Source organism: Rhinoderma darwinii, chromosome 8 (genome assembly GCF_050947455.1).
Source record: "Rhinoderma darwinii isolate aRhiDar2 chromosome 8, aRhiDar2.hap1, whole genome shotgun sequence".
NCBI classification, from domain to species: domain Eukaryota; kingdom Metazoa; phylum Chordata; class Amphibia; order Anura; family Rhinodermatidae; genus Rhinoderma; species Rhinoderma darwinii.
The window spans coordinates 8,668,719-8,691,634 of record NC_134694.1 but is presented as its reverse complement, the minus strand read 5'-3'; the positions used below and the strand labels follow the sequence as shown (position 1 = coordinate 8,691,634).

Genomic DNA, 22,916 nt, shown 5'->3' with positions numbered 1-22,916 from the left:
TATATACAAGAATATAACTACTATAATACTGCCATCTATATACAAGAATATAATTTATATACTATAACCGCCCCTTATTGCCCCGCCCTCTTCTTATTGCCCCGCCCTCTCGGTATTTAATTTTACTGCTCCTGTTTATCACTTACAGCCAATAGAGTGTTAGGGGTGTGTTCTGGAGCGTACGTCATTCTAGCCATGAGTGGTGGGCGTCGCCCCGGACTCTGCGTTCCAGACCTCCTTTCCTGTATGCGCGGATTATGGTTGCCGTGCTCGGGGTGTACCCCGTTTGACCGGAAGAGGAAGGAAGTTCGTTTCCGTTTCCTGCAGCACTCCCGCCCGTAGCAGAATTATCAGCGAAGGATTAGTAGGCGGATAGGTAAGCGCAGCATCGGTGGACTCGGTTGCGTCGCAGTGGGGGAGGGTGTATGTGCGCAGTTGTCAATCACAGTCACATGACTGAGGGCAATGTCAATATATACAACTCCCACCTTATATTCCTATGTACCCCTCCTCCTGTCCATATAGTGTATGGTGTCACCATACCCCTCCTCCTGTTTATATACTGCACCGTATCACTGTATGCCCCTCCTCCTGCCATATACTGCATTGTGTCACTATATACCCCTCCTCCTGCATATATACAGTGCCATGTCACTATATACTCCTCTTCCTGTCCATATACTGAAACGTGTCATTGTATATACATCCTACGCCGCATCACTGTATGCCCCTACTCCTGTCCATATACTGCTTTGTGTCACTATATACCCCTCATATATATATATATATACTGCTCAGTGTCACTCTATATGCCTTCTTCGGTCCATTTACTGCATTGTGTCACTATATACCCCTCCTGTATATATACTGTACCATGTCACTGTATAACCCCTTCCTGTTTATATACTGCACTGTGACACTATATGCCCATATACTGCAACGTGTCACTGTATATACCTCCTCTGTATATACTGCACCGTGTCACTGTAAACCCCTCCTGTCTGTATACTGCATTGTGTTACCGTATATCTCTCCTACTGTCTATATACTGCACCATGTCACTGTATGACCCCCTCCTGTTTATATACTGTATATACCTCCTCCATATACTGCACAATGTCACTATATACCCCTCCTCCTATCCATATACTGCACCGTGTAACTATATTCCCCTCTTCCTGTCTATAGATTGCACCGTGTCACTGTATACCACTCCTCCTGTTTATACTGCAAATGTTTACGCCATACTCCATCATCTGTCTATATACTGCACAGTTTCGCTGTATACCCCTCCTATCTGTGTGTATTTACAGTGGTACTGTATACTCCATCTCCTGTATGTAAATATAATGTTTCACTGTGTACTTAGTGCTTTTTGTCACCGTATCCCCCTTTTCCTGTATATATATATATATATATATATATATATATATATATATATATATATACAGCTCTGTATCTTTGTGTAGTACTTTTTGTATACATAAATTGTACGTGTCACCTCTGTACACACTAAATATGGACGACTTTATCTAGACTTCAGAGGACTATACAGCGGGATGAAGTTGTCTGCATTTACTGGATATATAGTGTGTACAGAGGTGAAATGAACAATATATACCCACGAAACGTATACATACAATATACAGAAAATATAAGAGGAGCTGTATACAGTAAGAAAGAGTGGTATATAACAGCGTCATGATAAATTGTTATTGTATACAGATCTTATTTTCTGTATACTGTGTGTATGTGACCTATACTGTTCTGTATGTATATACTGTATGTATGTGACCTATACTGTCCTGTATACACTGTATGGATGTGATCTATAGTGTCCTGTATATACTGACCTATACTGTCCTGTATATACTGTATGTATGTGATCTATAATGTCCTAGATATATACACTGTATGTATGTGACCTATACTGTCCAGTATTTGCTGCATGTGTGATCTATAGTGTCTTGAATATGTTTTATGTATGTGACATACTGTCCCTCAAATACTGTTTTTATTTGACCTATACTGTCCTGTATATACTGTATGTATGTGATGGACACTTTCTGGTATATACTATTATGTATGTGGCCTATACTCTCCTGTAGATACTCTATGTATCCTATACTGTCCTGCATATACTGTGTGTATGTGTCCTATACAGTTTTGCATATACTGTATGTATGTGACATATACTGTCCTGCATATACTGTTTGTTTGTGATCTATACTGTCATGTATACACTATATGTCATATATATGCTTTTTGCATGTGACAAACTGTGTGACATACTGTCCTACTTATACTGTTTGTATGTGATCTATACTGTTCTACATATACTTTATGTACGTGACCTATACTTGCTTGTATATGTATGGGACTGTATACTCTCTACATTATAGACATATACTGTCATGTATATACTATATGTATGGGACCTATACTGTACTGTGTAGTATGTGATTGATACTGTCCTGTATATAATGTATATGACCTGTACTGTCCTGTATATAATGTATATGACCTATACTGTCCTGTATATACTGTATGTTTGTGATCTATTCTGTCCTGCATATAACGTATGTATGTTTTCTATACTGTCTGGTATACACGGTATGCATAGTCTATACTGTCCTGCATATACTGTTTGTGATCTATACTGTCCTGTATACACTGTATGTATGTGACCTTTACTGTCCCATATATGCTGTATGTATGTGATCTATACTGCCCTACATATACTACTTTAATCTATACGATCATTTATGCACTATGTATGTGACCTATACTGTCCTGTATATATGTGACCTATACTTTCCTGTATGTGTGACCTATACTGTCCTGTATACACGATGTATGTTACCTATACTGTCCTGTATATATGTGACCTATACTGTCCTGTATACATTGTATGTATGCAACATATACTGTCCTGTATACGCTGTATGCATGTGATCTATACTGTCCTGTATACACTGTATGTATGTGGTCTAGACTGTTTTGTATGTGTGTGACCTATACTGTCCTGTATACACTGTATGTATGTGATGTATACACTTTATGTATTTACCTATACTGTCCTGTATACACTATGTGACCTATACTGTCAGGTATACACTGTATGTATGTGACCTATACTATCCTGTATACACTGTATGAATGTGACCTATCTTGTTCTGTATATACTGTATGTAGATCAAATCTGTGGCGCTCTGCAGGTTGCCTGGGTGCTGTAGGTAGGGTTCCCACCCCGTAGATACTTGCAATGAAAAACTCAAGCACTCATTCGGTTGAAATATGCAAAATAAGTTTATTTTAAGTAAGGCAATATAAGAGAAAAGGTGTAACGTTTCGGCCACGATCCGGCCTGTATCAAGCTCTATTTGCTGCTGGCCAATAGAAAAAACCTAATAGGAAACGACGCTGTGAAGATGGGAAGCTCGTACCAGGGGTAAGCGTTACACCTTTTCTCTTATATTGCCTTACTTAAAATAAACCTATTTTGCATATTTCAACCGAAGGAGTGCTTGAGTTTTTCGTTCCTGTATGTACTGTATGTGACCTATACTGTCTTACATACACTGTATGTATGTGATCTATAGTGACCTGTATACACTGTATGTATGGGATCTATAGTGTTCTGTATATACTGTATGTATGTGACCTATAGTGTCCTGTATACACTGTATGTATGTGATCTATAGTGACCTGTATACACTGTATGTATGTGATCTATAGTGTTCTGTATACACTGTATGTATGTGATCTATAGTGTTCTGTATATACTGTATGTATGTGACCTATAGTGTCCTGTATACACTGTATGTATGTGACCTGTATACACTGTATGTATGTGATCCATAGTGTTCTGTATATACTGTATGTATGTGACCTATAGTGTCCTGTATACACTGTATGTATGTGACCTATAGTGACCTGTATACACTGTATGTATGTGATCTATAGTGTTCTGTATACACTGCATGTATGTGACCTATACTGTCCTGTTTACACTGTATGTATGTGATCTATAGTGTTCTGTATACACTGCATGTATGTGACCTATACTGTCCTGTATACACTGTATGTATGTGATCTATAATGTTCTGTATACACTGCATGTATGTGACCTATACTGTCCTGTATGCACTGTATTTATTTGACCTATAATGTCCTGTATACACTGTATGTATGTGACCTATACTGTCTGTAGGTGGCGATCTTTGTCTGTTGTAGTATATGATGTTCTGCTGCGTTACAATGTATATATGATGACATAACTTGTTATCTATGGCGATCTACGCGACGTTCAGTAGACTGGAGTTATCTCAGGTGATCCCTCTCGGCCAATCAGCTGACACTCCATCATCCCTAGATTGTGTGTTTTTGGGCTGGGTTTGATGGTGCAGCTCCCCCGATACTATTACTGCTGTTGTTCTAGGATATCCTATAGACCGTAACAAGCGGGCGCACTGTAAATGCTGGAGGACCAAGGATTATAATGGAGGTCTCGCTTTACACCACTGCGGGGGGAGGGGCAGAAATATTCTCCCTTCCCCCAACACTGACCACCCAGCAGGGGGCCCCTCACTGTGATCAGCTTTACCTCTGTTCCTGAATAGACCCCGTCCTGCAATAAACACGCGTGACACCGTACAGTCCATTGTGTATTACAGCCTATGGCTGTCAGAGCATGCTGGGGGTTGTAGTTTTACATCAGATGGAGAGTCACACGTTAGATCACTGGTCTTTAGGAATTTTTAACCCATCTGATCTTTGATTACCCAGATGATAAGCGGCACCATATTTTCGGCTTCCGCTTATCTCCTGTTTTATAATAACATGCAAGCCTAGTCTGAGCTAAACTGCCATATTTATGGTGGAACTGGGGAGAGAGTCGTCGGCTGAATCGTCCTGGATGATATTTGGAAGCGATACTTGGTGATACTTGTCTGATCTGCATGTTCTTCTGTGTTTCATTTTGCGCTGATCAGTGGCTCCAACTCCGCTGCATTGTCTAGTGGAGTCCGAGGTAGTCTGCAATCCAGTCTCATCAGAGGCGCAGGCTGCTAATTTTTCCCTCATGCTTTACACTGCACCTCTGCTTGTTCACACTGATTTTCATAAAATTATTTTTAAAGGGATTGTCCGGACATTTTCTTTTAATGGCCTTTCCTTAGAATAGATCATCAATATCAGATCGCTTGGGGTTCAACTCCCCCCTCCCCCTGCCAATCAGCTGACTGAAGGTGCAGCAGCGTTTGTCGCCACAGCCCCTTCAGTGTTTACCAGACACAGCGCCATACCCATTCGTAGTGGTTGTGCCTGGAACTGCAACTCAGTCCTGTGTACTTGAATGGGACCTGAACTGCAATCCCAGGCACAGCCACTACAGAAGTGTACGGCGCTGTGCCTGATGAACGCCACAGACCCTTCAGTCTACTGATCGACGGTGGCGGCGAGAGTCGGACCCCCACCGAACTGATGTTGATGACCTATCCTAAGGATAGGCCATCAATATAAGGTCTCCGGAGAACCTTTTTAACTACTTGTTGTCTGTAAACAGGAAAGGTAGGGTCCCTTTAAGACCTTTGTGGAGGGCATCGCTGGCGAGTGTTGAATGTCGACAGGAAGATGTTTAAAAATGGCCGCCACTGGAGCAGCTATAGAAGATCTCACCCAGCTTCATGGAAGATGACATGGCGGCCATATTGGTATGAGCCAAGGACAGGGGCAGGTATAGAATAATTCTGAGCAGGTCCGTCATTCCCGACACTGGGGGACAACCTCGGTAGAAGCTGCGGCGGCCATGATGTACTCTGGCGTATAATAATACTGCTTCACGCTGACGTGGCTATGATTTATAGCAGTGGTCGGCACCAATCTGCTGCGCCTGCGGCTGTCGGGGCATGCTGGGAGTTGTAGTTTCTCATCAGACAGATGGTTGCGTGCGTGCGGGGTTTGACAGCGGAGATGTCAGGGCAGTGTGTTCCTGGCTGGCAGCGCATTGCAGGGTGTTCCTGTCTGCTCCACTTCCTCCCGCAGCCTGTGTTGTGGGCTGGAGAACCAGGAATGTAGTGAGTCAGAGACTCCGGAGAGCGAGAGGCATCCATGTGTGTCTCCAGCGTGCGGCCCTCCCCCCCACCATGTATTATTACTGCAGCTGCTCCAGCCTTCCAGGCTCATTGATCATCTTCTCTTATTGTCTCCGTCAGGCATCTCCTTCCACCATGTCCGAGGGCTGGCAGGAATGGCCTATTCTGGGTCCCGGCTGGAAGAGACGCTCGGCTGTCCGCAAATCCGGAGCATCTTCTGGACAGTCGGACACTTACTATCAAAGGTATCATGGTGGACATGGATTGGGGGGGGGGGGTGCGAAACGTTCAGCCGCTTACTAGTTAAATCTGATTCTGGAAAAGCTGGGTGACAGCCAATATGGCCGCCGTGATATGGATTGTCACCCAACTTTTCCACGCCCCTGAATGGCAAATCGGTCTCGTTATTTCACACTAGCTCTTATTCATTGCACTGGGAAAGCTGGGGGACTCTGTGAAAGCCGTAATGGTGGCCATGTTGTTCGTTAGTAGTCACCCAGCTTTTCCAGGATTCGGATTTGCAAGTCTGTTCCGTCGTGCAGTAACACCGGAGTATTGCCAATATGTCATTCAGGATCCTGGGAAATTTGTGTGACAAGCCAATATGGCTGCTATTACAGCTCTTACATTCACCCAGCTTTTCCATGTTCCTGAATAACAGATTGCCTAGTTCCGTCGTCATACTGCATGACCAGGCAGGTGGGCCATTCAGGACTCTAGAAAGCTGGGTGACAACCCTTCTCATGGTGGACATAGCGGTGTGAATGGGTTGTTGTTCTTCCCCGGGTGACCTCTCCGTCTTCTGTGTCAGCCCCTCAGGACAACGCTTCAGGAGCAGGAATGAGCTGTCTAAGTTCTTGGGGGACTCCGTGGACCTGTCGTGGTTCGATTTCAAGCAAGGGACGGTGTTACCCGCCGAAAAGGTAAGAAGTGACGACGCATCTGTGGCCGGACGGGCACTGACGCCCCCAATTGAATGAGGAAGGGGCAGCAGTGCTCGTTGGGCTGTCGTCTCTCGCTGTCAGGCTGATAGTCCCTCTTTTCTGTAGCTACAGTCCCTTTCGTTCTAGGGATCAGTGGGGGTCTCCGCTTCTGGACCCCTCGTTAAAACTTTCAATACAATCCAGTCTTGCTACATTACGTGTGCAATAAACTGTAACTGCAGATGTGTGAGCCGGGCTTTGAGGTTACTGGCCTTAAAGGGGATGTCTCATCATAGACCACCCCTTTCAGTTGAGGAGGAGCTTGAATGGAGCGGCGGTCAAGCATGTGACTGCCGCTCCACCCACGGGCTATGAGAATACGCTGTGCTTTGCTGTGTCCGTCATTCCCATAGACTTTGGCGGGCGCGTGAACAACCACCGCTCCATTCAACGTCTTCCTCACTGCGGTGGGAGATTTTTGGCGTTGATTTCGAGGCGGTTTCCGTGTCATAATCAGCGCCAAAAAATTCAGCGTGAACTAGACCTGCATCATGTCGTCTTGTGTGCGCTCTGCTCTTCTATTGAGAAAGTTTCTGTCTTTTTCCCCTCCCCCACAGAGGAAACCTCTTAGGCAATATATCAGAACCCCAAAACCTGCAAAGTGTGCCGCTGACTCTCAGTCTAAAAAGCAGCAGTCACCGCTTCCCGTGGACCCCGACGATTATGAATCTGAAGACCCCGACCAAGACCAAGACCTGCAAAATGAAAATGATTTGGAGGAGTCGCAGATCGCGTAAGTCAAAGCGTCCCCGTGCCGCGCCGTCATCCTAGAGGTAGAGAGCGGAGAAAAGTGATTGCATTTTTCTGCAGTCTTCCCCTCTATAATCCTGCAGGACCAGCGGGCTGGCAGCAGAGAACTGCAGGTCGCCATAGTGGATGCCCTCACCTATAGGGCAGTAGTGATCATGAGCTGGTCGCTCGTCCAATGGTTACCATTGTAGGAAGTGCTGGCACTTGTAGTGCGTGTCTTCAGGGGAGGCGTTCAGCTCTGGTGACGCGCACTATTGAACTGTTACCCCCCTTGGCTGTAGTTCGCCTCTGATCACATCCTTCTTGGCAGTCAGGCGCCATTTTCTTGTTGCCGACGGGATGATAATGGCTGTTATAGAAGTGCCGCCATCTTTCTGCGCATTAGGCTGGAGCCATGTACAATATGATTCGGTAGCAGGGAGAGGCTCATATGTAGGGGATATAGGAAGGGATTATGGAGCCATATATATCCGGCAGGAGAATGGCGCTGTATAGTGCGGTAGGGGGGGGGGGTTAGTTGGTACATTTCTGCTCAGTGACTGGATCCTCTTGTTTTCTAGGTGCTGTACTGGTTGCGACTCTTGGTTTACTGGAGTGGAGTTTGGGAAATCAAAGCAGACGGTGTGGTACTGTGCGGACTGCAGAGGTGAGAGCGGAAACTATGAAACTATGGCTGCTATACTGAGTGCCCCTCCCCCCCTCCTCCCAGAAGGGGCTGCGCGCTCTACTGCGTCATGCCCTATTGACGTGTATTGGAGATTTTCATATATGTACTCTGCTTCGCAAAAAAAATAAAAAATTGATTATATATTTCCTAATTTTGGTGTATACAGCTCCAATGCAGACTTATGTGTCTCCATGGTTACAGACTACAAACAAAAACCATGTGTGTAGTCTGACCCGGCAGTCGTGTGTTTCGCCCTCTGCCTCCTCTTGATAATCTGTTGATGGTAGAAGAGGAGCGGACTGAAGGATCTGAATGCACAGGGTGTGTTTGCTGGCTGCAACCTTGGAGACACATCGTCCTGCCTAGGAGCTGTATACACTAACCGGGAGGAGATTTTTAATCCAGATTATTTGCAAAGTTGCTTCAATTTATTTTTTATTTTTAGAGGAATTGGAGCAGTCTAAAAATTGGTTGCAAAAGTCTACACACCCTTTAAGTTTAAAGGATTGCTCCATAAAGCAGTTGAAGTTCTTCCTATCACAGACCCTACATTTCGCGGGTGTAGCGGTAGAGCATTACTTACATTTATTACGATTCCTCCAGTACATGTGATATTTACAGGCAGAATCGGGGAGCGGTCGGGGGAACCCGGCACAGTCCTGTACCCCTTTATTTTTACACCGACCTGATAGAATATCATTTTTCCTTCTTCGCAGCTTCGAGGAGAGCTTACAACAAACAGCAGAAGCTGCTAAAGGTGAGTGAATACGGCCGTTCACCCAAAACGAAAGTGACCCCCTTTACATGTAATGAGTACAGGCCGTATTAGTGGGACGTCTTCTCGTTCCCCATATGGGGTCACCTGCAGGACGGGAACAACCAATATGGCCGCCATTATGGCTCCCACCATAATGGATCCATAGGATCTTCCAAATTTGGTGATTGGTGTACCTTGGGCGAGACGTTCTCGAGGAGCGGGAGCCTCTTATCTGTTTACTTCTTATTTACAGAATAGCGGCTGTGGGACGTGCACGGCCTGCCGGCTGACCGAGAACTGCGGACATTGCTCAGTGTGTCTCCTCCGAGCGCACAATCCAGAATTTGGAAGCTCCTGGAAGTGTGTGAGAAGACGTTGCCTGCAGGTTATCAGAAAGGTCTGACAAATCAGTGACTATAACGGTAGATGGATGATGGTGGTGGTAGTCAGGCAGTGACCAAGCAATACAACCAGTCTGTTGATTGAGACCCTCCGTAGTTCTTAAAGGGGGGGTTACTACTTAAACACTATCATGGTATATTATTAGGAGACGCATATACGTATGATGGGTGGGAGGATGGATTTTACAGGAGTTGTTCTGCAACTTTCTGATATACTGTATTCTTATTTCTCATCATTTTTAATATGTCTGCTTGCTTTCATGAAATGGAAACATTCAGTGGCTGAAAACTATCATGATCTTCTGAGGGCTTGTTACAATGCATCAAAGTAGGCAATCCACATCAGTAACATAAATCTCCCTCCTCATCCGGGACTCCTGGCTGATCGGTTTTACCTACACCGATACAGTGTAACAAACCCCAGGGTAATAGCATTGCAATCAATGGATGTAAATGACCGAATTTGATGCAAAGGCAAAATTGCGGCTTTACACCCCTAAAATGAATGTCCTTTATACGCTCTGTGTTCAGGGGGGGATCTGCGGCCGCTGCCCGGGCTGCTGTATGGAAGAAGACTGCGATATCTGCCCTGTGTGTATTAGTAAGCAGCAGAACCCAGACCAGGACATCAACGAAAAGTGTCTGAAGCGTTTGTGTCACAATAAGGTGAGGACATCACTTGGCTAGTAACATTCCCTGTATATATGTCCTGTAGCCGTTTCTTGGTTATATCTGACTCTGGGAAAGTTGGGTGACAACAAATGTCCATTGTTACTACCTGCCACAGCTTATCCGGCGTCCTGAATGTTATATATGACCTGACTGCTCTCCTGACATGTCTGTTTTAGTAAAACCTTGTTTTCCTTATGAGATAACAATTGTGCAACGTCTTTTAATTGTGTCATTTCTCTGTTATGCCTCTTGAAAATGTCTGACTAAACTGACACCTGGGTGATGCCGCTGTTCTTGGGTGCGTCCCTACATAGTCCGATACTGTCAGCGCTGATTAGCAGGTGCCAGACTGTGTTGGGACACACACCAATGGGATTGGCAAAAGCAACACACAGTTTTCAATTGACTCAAACATTTCCAGGAGGAATAACAGAGGAAATGGCATAATGTAGAGTTGTAAGAAAAGGTGTTCCAGAATTTAGTATCTGTGTTGTCTTGTTATATATTGTATATAGGGGATTTTAAGTAATTACTACAAAAAAAAAACATGTCAGGAGAGCTGACAGATCCTCTATACTACACCACACAGGAGAGCTGACATCTCTATACTACACCACACAGGAGAGCTGACATTTCTATACTACACCACACAGGAGAACTGACAGCTCCTCTATTCTACACCACACAGGAGAGCTGACAGATCCTCTATACTACACCACACAGGAGAGCTGACCGCTCCTCTATACTACACCACACAGGAGAGCTGACAGCTCCTCTATACTACACCACACAGGAGAGCTGACATCTCTATACTACACCACACAGGAGAGCTGACATTTCTATACTACACCACACAGGAGAGCTGACAGATCATCTATACTACACCACACAGGAGAACTGACAGCTCCTCTATACTACACCACACAGGAGCGCTGACAGCTCCTCTATACTACACCACGCAGGAGAGCTGACAGATCCTCTATACTACACCACACAGGAGAGCTGACAGATCCTCTATACTACACCACACAGGAGAACTGACAGATCCTCTATACTACACCTCACAGGAGAGCTGACAGATCCTCTATACTACACCACACAGGAGAGCTGACAGATCCTCTATACTACACCACACAGGAGAACTGACAGCTCCTCTATACTACACCACACAGGAGAGCTGACCGCTCCTCTATACTACACCACACACAGGAGAGCCGACAGATCCTCTATACTACAACTCACAGGAGAGCTGACAGCTCCTCTACTACACCTCACAGGAGAGCTGACCGCTCCTCTATACTACACCACACAGGAGAACTGACATCTCTATACTACACCACACAGGAGAACTGACATCTCTATACTACACCAAACAGGAGAGCTGACATTTCTATACTACACCACACAGGAGAGCTGACAGATCATCTATACTACACCTCACAGGAGAGCTGACAGCTCCTCTATACTACACCACACAGGAGAGCTGACAGCTCCTCTATACTACACCACACAGGAGAGCTGACAGCTCCTCTATACAACACCACACAGGAGAACTGACAGATCCTCTATACTACACCTCACAGGAGAGCTGACAGCTCCTCTATACTACACCACACACAGGAGAGCCGACAGATCCTCTATACTACACCTCACAGGAGAGCTGACAGATCCTCTATACTACACCACACAGGAGAGCTGACAGATCCTCTATACTACACCACACAGGAGAGCTGACAGATCCTCTATACTACACCACACAGGAGAGCTGACAGCTCCTCTATACTACACCGCACAGGAGAGCTGACAGATCCTCTATACTACACCACACAGGAGAGCTGACAGATCCTCTATACTACACCACACAGGAGAGCTGACAGATCCTCTATACTACATCACACAGGAGAGCTGACAGCTCCTCTATACTACACCACGCAGGAGAACTGACAGATCCTCTATACTACACCACACAGGAGAGCTGACAGCTCCTCTATACTACACCACACAGGAGAGCTGACAGCTCCTCTATACTAGACCACACAGGAGAGCTGACAGATCCTCTATACTAGACCACACAGGAGAGCTGACAGATCCTCTATACTACACCACACAGGAGAGCTGACAGATCCTCTATACTACACCACACAGGAGAGCTGACAGATCCTCTATACTACACCACACAGGAGAGCTGACAGATCCTCTATACTACACCACACAGCAGAGCTGACAGATCCTCTATACTACACCACACAGGAGAGCTGACAGATCCTCTATACTACACCACACAGGAGAGCTGACAGATCCTCTATACTACACCACACAGGAGAGCTGACAGCTCCTCTATACTACACCACACAGGAGAGCTGACAGATCCTCTATACTACACCTCACAAGTCAGGAAAAGCTGAGTGACCACCCCTGTAGGAGCTGTAATGCTGGCTCTATGGGTTGTTACCCAGCTTTCCGAGATAAGTTGCACATAATCAATAGAAGTTTAGACAAATTTACACACGTAAATTGGGTTGACCTGCAATACGAGTTAGAAGTTATGATCTAGGTTGGCACTGTTTCATAATCTTAGACAACTTTAATATTAGACAAGATTTAATATTCTGGTTATCTTTTACCCTCATTGCATACAATATTATGTTTTTTTTCGTACAGAAAATAATGCAGAAACAAAAGATGAAACCACCTGCATCAAAAATGTTGACTAAGAGGCTGAACCTAGTATGTAGCTTCACCCTTACTTGATAATAGTGCCCCCTATTGGTAAAATTTGGCAGCTGAATAAATGTTCTCTTGTATAATCTGTTTGCACAGGGAGGAAACTGTGGTCACTGTCCAGGCTGCTGCACTGTCGAAAACTGCGGTATCTGTTCTCTGTGTGTTAGACGACTACAAAACCCGGGTAGGAAGATCAAAGGAAAGTGCATGAGACGACGGTGTCATAATAAGGTGAGGAAATCTGTTAGCGATTATTGAGGCCTTGAAGTGGAGCGATGCTCTAATAAAGGGGTGTTCAACCGGGTCACCTACTAATAAGAAAGACGATTCCTTCCCATATGGCCCATATAGGCACATGGAAAGAATATAGGGAGGTCCCGTGCTCGGGATCCCCTCTGATTCTCTCCAGCCTGTCCTTGTATTACATAGACGCCCATTCATTTCAATGTTTCCTTATTACGTCATTTTTTTTATACATCTCCCTTATTGTTTGTTTTCCAGAAAAAAAAGATAAAAGTAAAGCCGAGATTTGGGCAGAACGGACAGGTCAGTAACGTGAGGGGTCAGGCCTGTTTTTACTTCTAATGCATCTTTAACCCTTTTCCTGCTGCATTGGTGGCTGCTTTTTATTTGCTGTTGGCAGTAGCTCCATCTTTCATCGTCTTGCCATGCATGACCCCCCCCCCCCCCTTCTTCCTAAATCAAATCCTGTACCACCCACCTCCCCCGCTCTCCTTTGAAGATCCATACCTTGTGCTTGCAGACTTCTCCATTCATCTCAGTCTTCCCAGCAGGGGTCACTATACACCTCATTCTCTTCCCTTCACCTTCTCTCTATCCTTGAAGAGGTTCCTTGTGCGTCTTTAGCTTGGCGATCCCCCCCCCCCCGACCCCCCCCCCCATATTCATTTCCTGCTTAAGCCTTTCATTACTGCAACCTTCTTTCCAGCGTCATGTTAAACACAACCTGGCTGAGGTCGTGCACCTGAACTTTTCTTCCTTCTCCCTCCCCCTCTACCCCCTATGTTCCACAGCAGTTGGCAGGCCGCCGCAAGAATCGGAAATGTGGCGCGTGCGAGGCCTGCCTTAAGAACTTGGATTGTGGCGAATGTGACTTCTGCCAAGACAAGCCCAAATTCGGTGGCCGTAATCTAAAGCGGCAGAAGTGTCGCTGGCGGCAGTGCCTGCGGTTCGCCGTGGTGGGTTCTGAGGCTTAATATTATATTTATACGGGGTCTCTCCAGCTCTTTCTACCAACCCTGTTCTTGTGTAAATAAATTCTTCATTTCTGACCTGGACACATTTTTACGCTTGAGGTCAGTCCCTTGTACTTTCTTCACTCCCCCTCCCCCCTGATCAATGGGACACTACCGGGAGGTCTGTACCAATGTCATCCTCTTTTGTAGAAGTCACCAATCCGTTTGGCTAGGATTTAGAAAAAGGTGCTGTGTATTTCTAATCCTGAATGGCAACGTCACTTCTGAACCTCCCTAGAATATCAGGTTATCGGTTAAATAACCATTCCTCGGTATCACACATGTTAGCAGGGGGAGTGATCCAAAAAAATTCAGATTGCGGTTTGTTGGCAGCCTGTGATGCGTCCTCTGACTACAGACTGCCATAAAACAGCCTTTTTTTGTTGTCTTTTGGTATAGAGCTGCTCATCTATTGAGGAATCGCTGTTTCGCGTGGCCTCACACGTGGTCCACCATTCCATGCTGTTTTGCTTTGAGTTTTTTTTCCTCTGCCAGCCGTGGTTTTGGTGCCTTGTTTGAATAAGAGGGGCTTATATAAGAAGGGTGAATGATTTCTTGAAGGAAACATCCTATGTATGGTTTTGACTGAGCTTGTAATTGTTTATTTCTTAGGAGAAAAACATACCACTATATCTGAAATCTTCCAATCACCCCATACTGCTGGAGCGGATAAAGAAGGAGGCGTTAGAAACCGCCGAGAACATGGAAGCCATGGTTAGTGTGATGTTCTGGGCAGTATGGTTTAGAAAGTGTATGTATGATTCTGCAACCATATTTGTTGATGCTTCAACCAATCAAATCTACAATGAAGCAGGTATGCAAATATTCTTGATTTAAAAAGTCTCTTACCGTTTTGTGTATGCAGCTCTTGTGCAGACCTATTCGTCTCCATGCGTACAGACTACGAAACAATCCCTTTGTAGTCTGATTCTGAAGTCCTGCTTTATCCACCTCCTTTTTCCCTTTTTCTTGTTCACCTTCAGACTGCAGGATCAGACTACGCTGGATTTGTTTGTAGTCTGTTACTATAGAGACACAAAATGGGAGGAGATTTTTTTTTTATTCTAGACTTTGCAAAGTTGCATTTTTTGTATTTTAGATGCATCGGAGCAATAATAAAATTGGTTGCAAATGTATACATACCCTGTAACTGTCCTTTTTGAAGAGTTTGTGGTGGGCTTTTCTTTACCCTATATTATTTTAATTGCCCCTATGTAGAGACAAGATGAAGAAATGCAGTTGCCACCCAGGATCCCAGTGATCAGGCTTGCGCTGAAAAATGGAGGATTCCCTTCAGCAGATGTAAGAATTGTGTGATACAACATGAGTTATTCAGTTTAGAAAACCCATATCATACACCCTATTAGTGAATTCTGAGTTAATAGAGGGGGGTCCTCTGTTTAGGATCCTCATCTCTTGACCAGATTATAAAAAGCATCTTTCTCTCTGGAGGACCTGTCCTGTCAGATAACACATTGATTTGAATGATCACTGTGTAATACTTAATTTCCCCTGTGGTGGCACTGCAGGAAAACTGAACACTTACTGTCAGGTTTCTCCACAGATCACAGCTGATCGTGGGGGTCCCAGCAGGGAGTCACTTTGCAATCAGCATATTGTCAAGGGATCCTTCTAACAAAGTAGGGATTGTCCAAAGTGGAGAACCCTTGTAAAGGAGTTGTTTGCTGTAATTCTCAATGCACGGCCAGATATCTGGATGGAACATACTCCATGTCTATGTGCCCGCAGTGGCACTGAGGCATGTGGGGGGTCAGAGGTAGAATTGGGATGTGGTGCATATTACAAAATGATGCCCCCCATCCTGAGTGCTGTCTCGGTACAATCGGTTTATTTTTTTTATCTTAAGAACCGCAGCTGCAGGAAGATAATAGGGGTCCGTTGCTTTATATGCCTCATATTTTAATAGGTTGCTCTATGGATGGAATAAATGGAACACAGAGAGAGATAGACGAATCCCTTCCATACAGCAGATTTATTAATATTTGTCATTGCAACCCATTGATTGTTACAGGGCACATGTGGTGGCTGGGTCATAGGTGGCATGGATACCAATGGGATAAAACAAGAGATTATTGAGACCACCATTGAAGACGAGGATGACGAGCAGCCCCTGGTATGCACTAGAGTTCTTTTTTCTTGCCCTCACATGGTAGCATTTCATCGGTGCTCTCCTTATACTACCCTCACTTTTTTTTTTTTTACAGGATCTCCACTGCCCAGTAAAATCAGAAGAGTTTGTCACGGAGGATGATGACGTAGTGCTGGCTGATGAGAGTACTCCGGTGGTGAGCCGTCACGTGTTATATCTTAAATGCTTAAAGGGGTTGTCCACCTTCTGACAACGGATGACCTATCCACCGGATAGGTCATCAGTATGTCATCGGTGCGGGTCACACACCAGGACCCCACACCGATAACCCGCTCCGGTGGCCTGTGGGCACCGGATGTTGTGGCACATAATGCTATGTATGGAGCCGGAAGCAGTTGGCTCCGTACATAACATAGCGGCCGTGCTGCAGAACTGCGGGTCGACTCCTATTCACTTGAACACTGCAGCTCGGCCGCTATTCCGTGGCAGGAGGTAACTGCTTCCGGCTTGTACGTCCAATACACGGAGGCACCGGACCAGCTCATCTGTGCGGGTCCCGGGTGTCGGACCCCCACAGATCATGTACTGATGACCTATCCGGTGGATAGGCCATCACTTGTCAGAAGCTGGAAAACCCCTTTAACTCCTACTCATCAGTACTGGAGGTGTTTGTGTGATATAAAGATGGCATGGAGGGACATTATGGTCATAGACACCTTACACAAGTAGGGTCGGAGGCTGCGAATAGACGCTGAGATTATATCTCCAGATCATATACCACAAGAGTATTCTCTGCCATGACCGATCCTTCCGTTTCCAGTCAATTGGTCTCCGTTCACATCACCGTTAAGAGACTCCATTAGGGTTTCTATCAAAATGACCGAACCCGGACTGCCCCGTTATAAGTCAATGGGGTCCATCCGTCACCGTTTGGATTCTTCTCATATGGGACGGAAGCCACGAGGCTGGTGTGAACGGATCGTAAGAATTTTGACTCCATCTACAACATCATTATCTGCCCCCAGACGTTTACACACTGGGGTGGAGCACAAACCCTTAGTAATTCCTAATTCTTGCTCTTTCCTATTGCTTGACAGATCATGGAGATTTTCAGTCTGGGCTCTTACAATGCCAGAAGTGGTCTGGACCGCGTCCTGCAGGAATTCATGGTGGAGCTGAATGAGATTCCTTTGCCAGCTCATTGGGAAGTGCTGCCTCCCACCAGCTCCAACCTCCAGCTAGTTCAGAGGTCCCGGATGTCCACCATGGCAGAGACAATCATCCACATACTACCAGGACTCCACTTTGACGTTGTTGTGAGAAATTATACTGTCCCTTCCTGCCACGAACTGTTCAGCAATCATCCGAGCCGGCTGACTACCGTGGACGAGGTAGTGGAGCTCATTTGCGACCTGGAAGCTTATCGTCCTTGCGCAGGTCTTCCAAAACGTGGCCCGCGGTCTCCAAACTGTTCGGTCTTGGTGTATGAGGAACGGTGCCCAGATTGCTGCACAATGCCCTGGCCGTCAGGCAATTATCACTGAAGCAGAGGGCAAAGGGTGGGCCAGCGCTCAGGGACAAGGAACTGCTCATGAGACTTCCTCTAAGGAAGGATTGGATTGTACTCGTTGGAGACCTTTTGCCTGTATGGACAAACCTGTGTATCTTGTAGCAGTGGTTCAGCGTGGAGGATGGTCACCCATCCCCCCTCCCGTTAAAATTTAGCACCTCCGTATACTGCAACCATGTACACGTCTTCTCCTTATGCATAGATCTCCAAAGAAGAGCGACCGAGGGGCACCGCATTCTCCGGTTATTAGCGTGGGCTTCTTATTAGCTCAGAAGTGTAGCTGTTCAGGTAAACGGACCCTTATTTTAGCTGTCCGTAGGTGTATCTAACCCTACATCGGCCTAAAGCTTCCATCCCAGTTCAGTAATAGGGACCAAATAAAAGCCATGTATTTCGATTAGTGATATGTTAATGTGTGTAGGCTGCAGACTTCATTTAAAGGGGGGGGGGGGGAGTAAGACGACACAAACCCACCTCTCCCCCATGAGGGCGTTTTACAGTGTAGGGAGAGCTCATAAGGAAACTTAAAGGCGCTTTCCACTTTTTAATAGTTTTCGGCATGTCAAAAAGTTGCATCGGCGACGTACCTGGGACTACCGGGACCTTCAGCCGCTACCTGAACGGAATGGGTCTCGGCAATTATTTCAATGGAATCAGTTTATTGATAAGGGGAGTTCATTGAGATCGTTGCCGGAAGACATTCCTTCTAGACCTTGGGGGTTCAATGCGCCTATAGTGTTTTGGGTTTTTTGTACGTCGTATTGGTGACGTGAGCTGTTCTCAGAGTTGTAGGGAGTAGTTGATCGATATTTTAGGTGAGCAGGTTTTGGACGCAGATTTTTTTTCTTTTTCTACACTGGACATAACTGAGGCTGGGCCACAGATATTATAAAGTAGTAAAAGTTCTTCAAAAAGTTCTTCAAAAAGTTCTGAATCAATCACTTTCAGGTCACTGCAGCAGAGTCGGTTTTATTTTATTATTACGGTTTCGATGTAATAATCTTTTAACCAAGACCTGTCTGACTAGTCTTCCTCTCAGCCTCGGCCCGGTCCGGACTATTTTTCTTTTTCTTGTACCTGTGCCGACAGTAGAAGCTGTTCCTCTCCTCACCATAACTCTCGTCGAGAAACAAGTTGCTGCTTTTTAAATAAAGGATAAATATCTTTATATTTGTTATACTGTACAGAACGGTCTGGTTTGTACGTCACGTTGACCCATCAAAGTTGTATATAGCTGTCAGCACGGGCCAGTCTCTTTTTAGAAATTGTCCTCCTACTATGTAAAAAAGCAATTTTTTGGAATTGCCTAATAGCCATCTGGTAATATAACCGATCCCCGAAAGAAGGAAGTTAGTGGGGCGCATTTGTTTTCTCAGAGCTCCTGAATGCTCAGTGGTTGAATATATGCACACGAGATTGAAGTCCCTTGATCTGCATGTTGAGGGCTTATTAGTCGGAGATAATGGGCCCCACTAGCTCACCTCTATCAGAATGTCATTAAGGGCCACCTTTGAAATCTATTTTACATAATCTACGTAAAAAGTGGGGTAACTTTGCACCTACATACATATATATATATATATATAAAAAATGTATCCTGTACTGATCCTGATTTATAGCCTGTAATATACTCTAGAGCTGCATTTACAATTCTGCAGCCTTCAGAGCTGAAATCCCATAGTTAGTTTTATCACCAAACACTGTACATGTAACCTGATGTAGGAAAAACGAACTCTGCCTCTACATTTTAGGAAGGATCTAGGCTGTTATGGGCGTGTGTAAGTTTGTCGACTTTCCATTGGCAACCGATAAAATCAGTACATGATAAGTAATGTAATGTATGTACACAGTGACTCCACCAGCAGAATAGTGAGTGCAGCTCTGGAGTATAATACAGGATGTAACTCAGGATCAGTACAGGATAAGTAATGTAATGTACACAGTGACTCCACCAGCAGAATAGTGAGTGCAGCTCTGGAGTATAATACAGGATGTAACTCAGGATCAGTACAGGATAAGTAATGTATGTACACAGTGACTCCACCAGCAGAATAGTGAGTGCAGCTCTGGAGTGTAATACAGGATGTAACTCAGGATCAGTACAGGATATGTAATGTAATGTATATACCCAGTGACTCCACCAGCAGAATAGTGAGTGCAGCTCTGGAGTATAATACAGGATGTAACTCAGGATCAGTACAGGATAAGTAATGTATTTACAAAATGACTCAACTTTATGTGTAGTTTACACCTATATACAACTGTAAATTGTTTTCCAAAGGTGGACATACCATTTAAAGAGGTCTATCTGAGTGACACATACCTTTTAATACCACCCAGTATCTTGAAGTTTCAGACTATTCCAAAGATTGAAGGCAGTGAACCATTATATTATTCAATATTATATGACTATCTCAGTAGTCTGATGGAGTTGCCCTTTAATTTGGCTACTAGCTGTGTTCGTTCACATATGTATTTTGCATCATTCCTTGCACCCTCATCTATGAGTGACTACTCTGATGTTTGGGTGTCATAGTATAAAACACTGGAGCATGTCCGTAGTGGAGTAATTGTCCTACTCGTTTTCAAGATGTATTTTGCCACCTCCTAAAGAAACAAAAGATTGCACTGCCAAACCCAGGTACAGTATTATCTTCCCAGATAGATATATGACCAGCTTGGGCAACCGTTATTAATGTGGACCTGTCATATACGTGAAGTGGAGGCAGCCATTTTACTTGGTAAACTGGTAGGAATTGTGTCATTTGGAATCGATGACATCACTGGGAAAATTCCCGACTACTGAAGACTTTCCTAGTTATCTCGTAAAAAACATTGTCGTGTATATTTATTCTTTTAGCTTAAAAATGGCCGCCTCCGCTGTGTGTAAGTGACAGATCCACTCCAAGGCTTCAAGTTTTACTTTTCACCTGCCGTAAGTAACTGTAACTGAGTAACTCCTTTTCAGGAGGTTCATATTTCATTAATAAATTTTATTTTGTTTACAATTAATTGGCTTCCCCTCTTTTTTTTAGATTTTTTTTTAAATCCGGTTGTAAAATCTCCGTTGAAAGATCAGAGGGAGTAGTTATCGGGGGTGCAAGGGTATCAGTCGTCCCCCGAGCCCTGGCCCCCGATGGGGTGCCTAAAGTCTCCCTGCCACATAAGAAGATACCAGTGGTGCATGGTAGGTGGGGGGCCCAGGATCTTCGAGTTTCGCCCCTGTTAGAGGTCTATACATTGAATGTGAGACGTGGAGAAGATATGGCTAACTTGGCTGCAGATATGGACTTCATTGGTGGAGTGACATTGAAAAAATCTTCAGAGAATTCTTAACTTGCTTGTTCCTCAGACTGTAAATAAAAGGGTTGAGAAGAGACGTGAGGATGGAGAACACAACGGTCACCGACCTGTCATCTTCTGAATTTGACGAGGATGGACGGAAATATGTGAAGAAGACCGTACCAAAGAAAAGGCCCACAGAAGTTAGGTGGGAAGAACATGTGGAGAAAGCTTGGTATCTTCCAGTGGATGAACGCATCATTAGGATGATTTTGAGGATGCTACGGTTGGAGACCACTACAAATACAGAGGGACGCATTGTGGCCAGAGAGCCTTCCGTAAACACCAAAAGATCATGAAGAAAATTACTGATGGCAACCAGTCTGCCGTAAGCCGTGACGGCCAGGACAAAGCACTCCATGCTGGCAGGACAGTATAGAAAGAACAACTGGCTCATGCACCCTCTAAAGGTAATCGTCTTCCACTCCCGAAGAACATCAGCCAACGTGACGGAGCTGAAACAAATGTCAATAAAGGAGAGGTTCCCCAGGAAGAAGAACATCGGAGAGTTCAGCCTCTGATTCTTATTGATGATAAAAATTATTAAGGAATTGTCCACAAGAGTCCAAAAATATGTCGAAAGAAAAACAGCAAAGAGTGTGATCTGATCTTGGCCATGGGAAAGACCCAGAAGAATAAACTTGGTGACACTTGACACATTAACTCCATCCATTGAGTGCCAAGTCATGAACCTCTTTTATAAAGCAATCTACCTGTATCAATATGTAGACAGAAATGTTTAGGGATTGGGTTTAGGACACTTCACGTGTACATATGAGCTGGGCCTATAGGTTAATTTGTGGGTAACAGAACCGTTTTCCCACTAAAAATGGGGTTAATAGGGGTTAAACTAGTCATATGTGACCTACTGTGGTGTGGTACAAGGACATACTATCCTTTTGTTAATACGCACATGATAACAGCCAAGACCTTCTGCCATATTTTTGGAAGGACCTTCACAATAATAATGTGTCTTAGGACTGGTCATCCGTCTACCATCTGTACGTCTAAGGTCTTGGGCCATCTTATGGTGGGTCTTACATGGACAGATTTTGACCATTAGCCGGAGCATTCCCAGTATCTGGACGGTTTGTCTAAAGCTGGCCCTACATTAGGGATTTCTGACGGCCGTTTTCTGATCGACTTGTTGGTCACGGTTGTCGTTTTAGACGTCATTCATTAAAACACCAAATTGCCAATTGAACTCTGTCTTGATCTGTGGCCTGATCTGAGCTGCTATTGATGGGATGGAATGACTGAAAAAAATCCAAAATGGCTAAACAACTTTTTAACAGATATATCGGCGTCTGTCTTGCTTATTCGTGTGACAGTCAGTCTAAACCGCCTTTTTCAGCTGTCAAAAATTTATTGTCTAGCCATTTATACGTATGGATGATTTTCTCAGGACTGGAATAATTTTTTCATCTTTTTTTCTTCATAGAAAAATTTAATTTTTATCCTTCCATTATGCAGCCGTTTCTCGAGTCTACCTTTCATACGCTGTAGTTGTAGTCATAATGGGGATTGGTGACAGATTTTTGTTTTTAGCCGGTTAATTTTTTGACCATTACGACAGTTGGTCTGGTGGC

At 44.7% G+C, this 22,916-nt stretch overlaps 1 protein-coding gene across 4 annotated transcripts; it reads left to right on the top strand.

Annotated features, from left to right (window-relative positions):
• Positions 1-202: 202 nt before the first annotated feature.
• On the top strand, positions 203-20,997 carry LOC142659118 (methyl-CpG-binding domain protein 1-like). 4 transcript variants are annotated; one of them, XM_075834894.1, is made up of 17 exons: positions 203-376; positions 6,216-6,340; positions 6,907-7,018; positions 7,636-7,811; positions 8,389-8,474; positions 9,212-9,252; positions 9,506-9,649; positions 10,185-10,319; positions 12,987-13,052; positions 13,146-13,280; positions 13,551-13,595; positions 14,084-14,248; positions 14,918-15,019; positions 15,524-15,607; positions 16,338-16,439; positions 16,531-16,611; positions 17,513-20,997. In XM_075834894.1, the coding sequence occupies exons 2-17, from the start codon at positions 6,231-6,233 to the stop codon at positions 17,957-17,959; spliced, it is 2,031 nt and encodes a 676-aa protein (XP_075691009.1). In that variant the 5' UTR covers positions 203-376; positions 6,216-6,230; the 3' UTR covers positions 17,960-20,997. The 4 variants fall into 4 exon arrangements, with proteins under 4 accessions (XP_075691009.1, XP_075691011.1, XP_075691013.1 ...); XM_075834896.1 differs by lacking the exon at positions 9,506-9,649; XM_075834898.1 differs by lacking the exon at positions 14,084-14,248.
• Positions 20,998-22,916: the final 1,919 nt, after the last annotated feature.

Excerpts from the sequence above, each read along its gene's own strand:
- LOC142659118 (XM_075834894.1), top strand. The coding sequence starts at position 6,231 with ATGTCCGAGGGCTGGCAGGAATGGCCTATTCTGGGTCCCGGCTGGAAG. Across the intron at positions 15,608-16,337 it reads GAGGATTCCCTTCAGCAGAT|GGCACATGTGGTGGCTGGGT; the intron begins GTAAGAATTGTG and ends TGATTGTTACAG. Across the intron at positions 16,440-16,530 it reads AGGATGACGAGCAGCCCCTG|GATCTCCACTGCCCAGTAAA; the intron begins GTATGCACTAGA and ends TTTTTTTTACAG.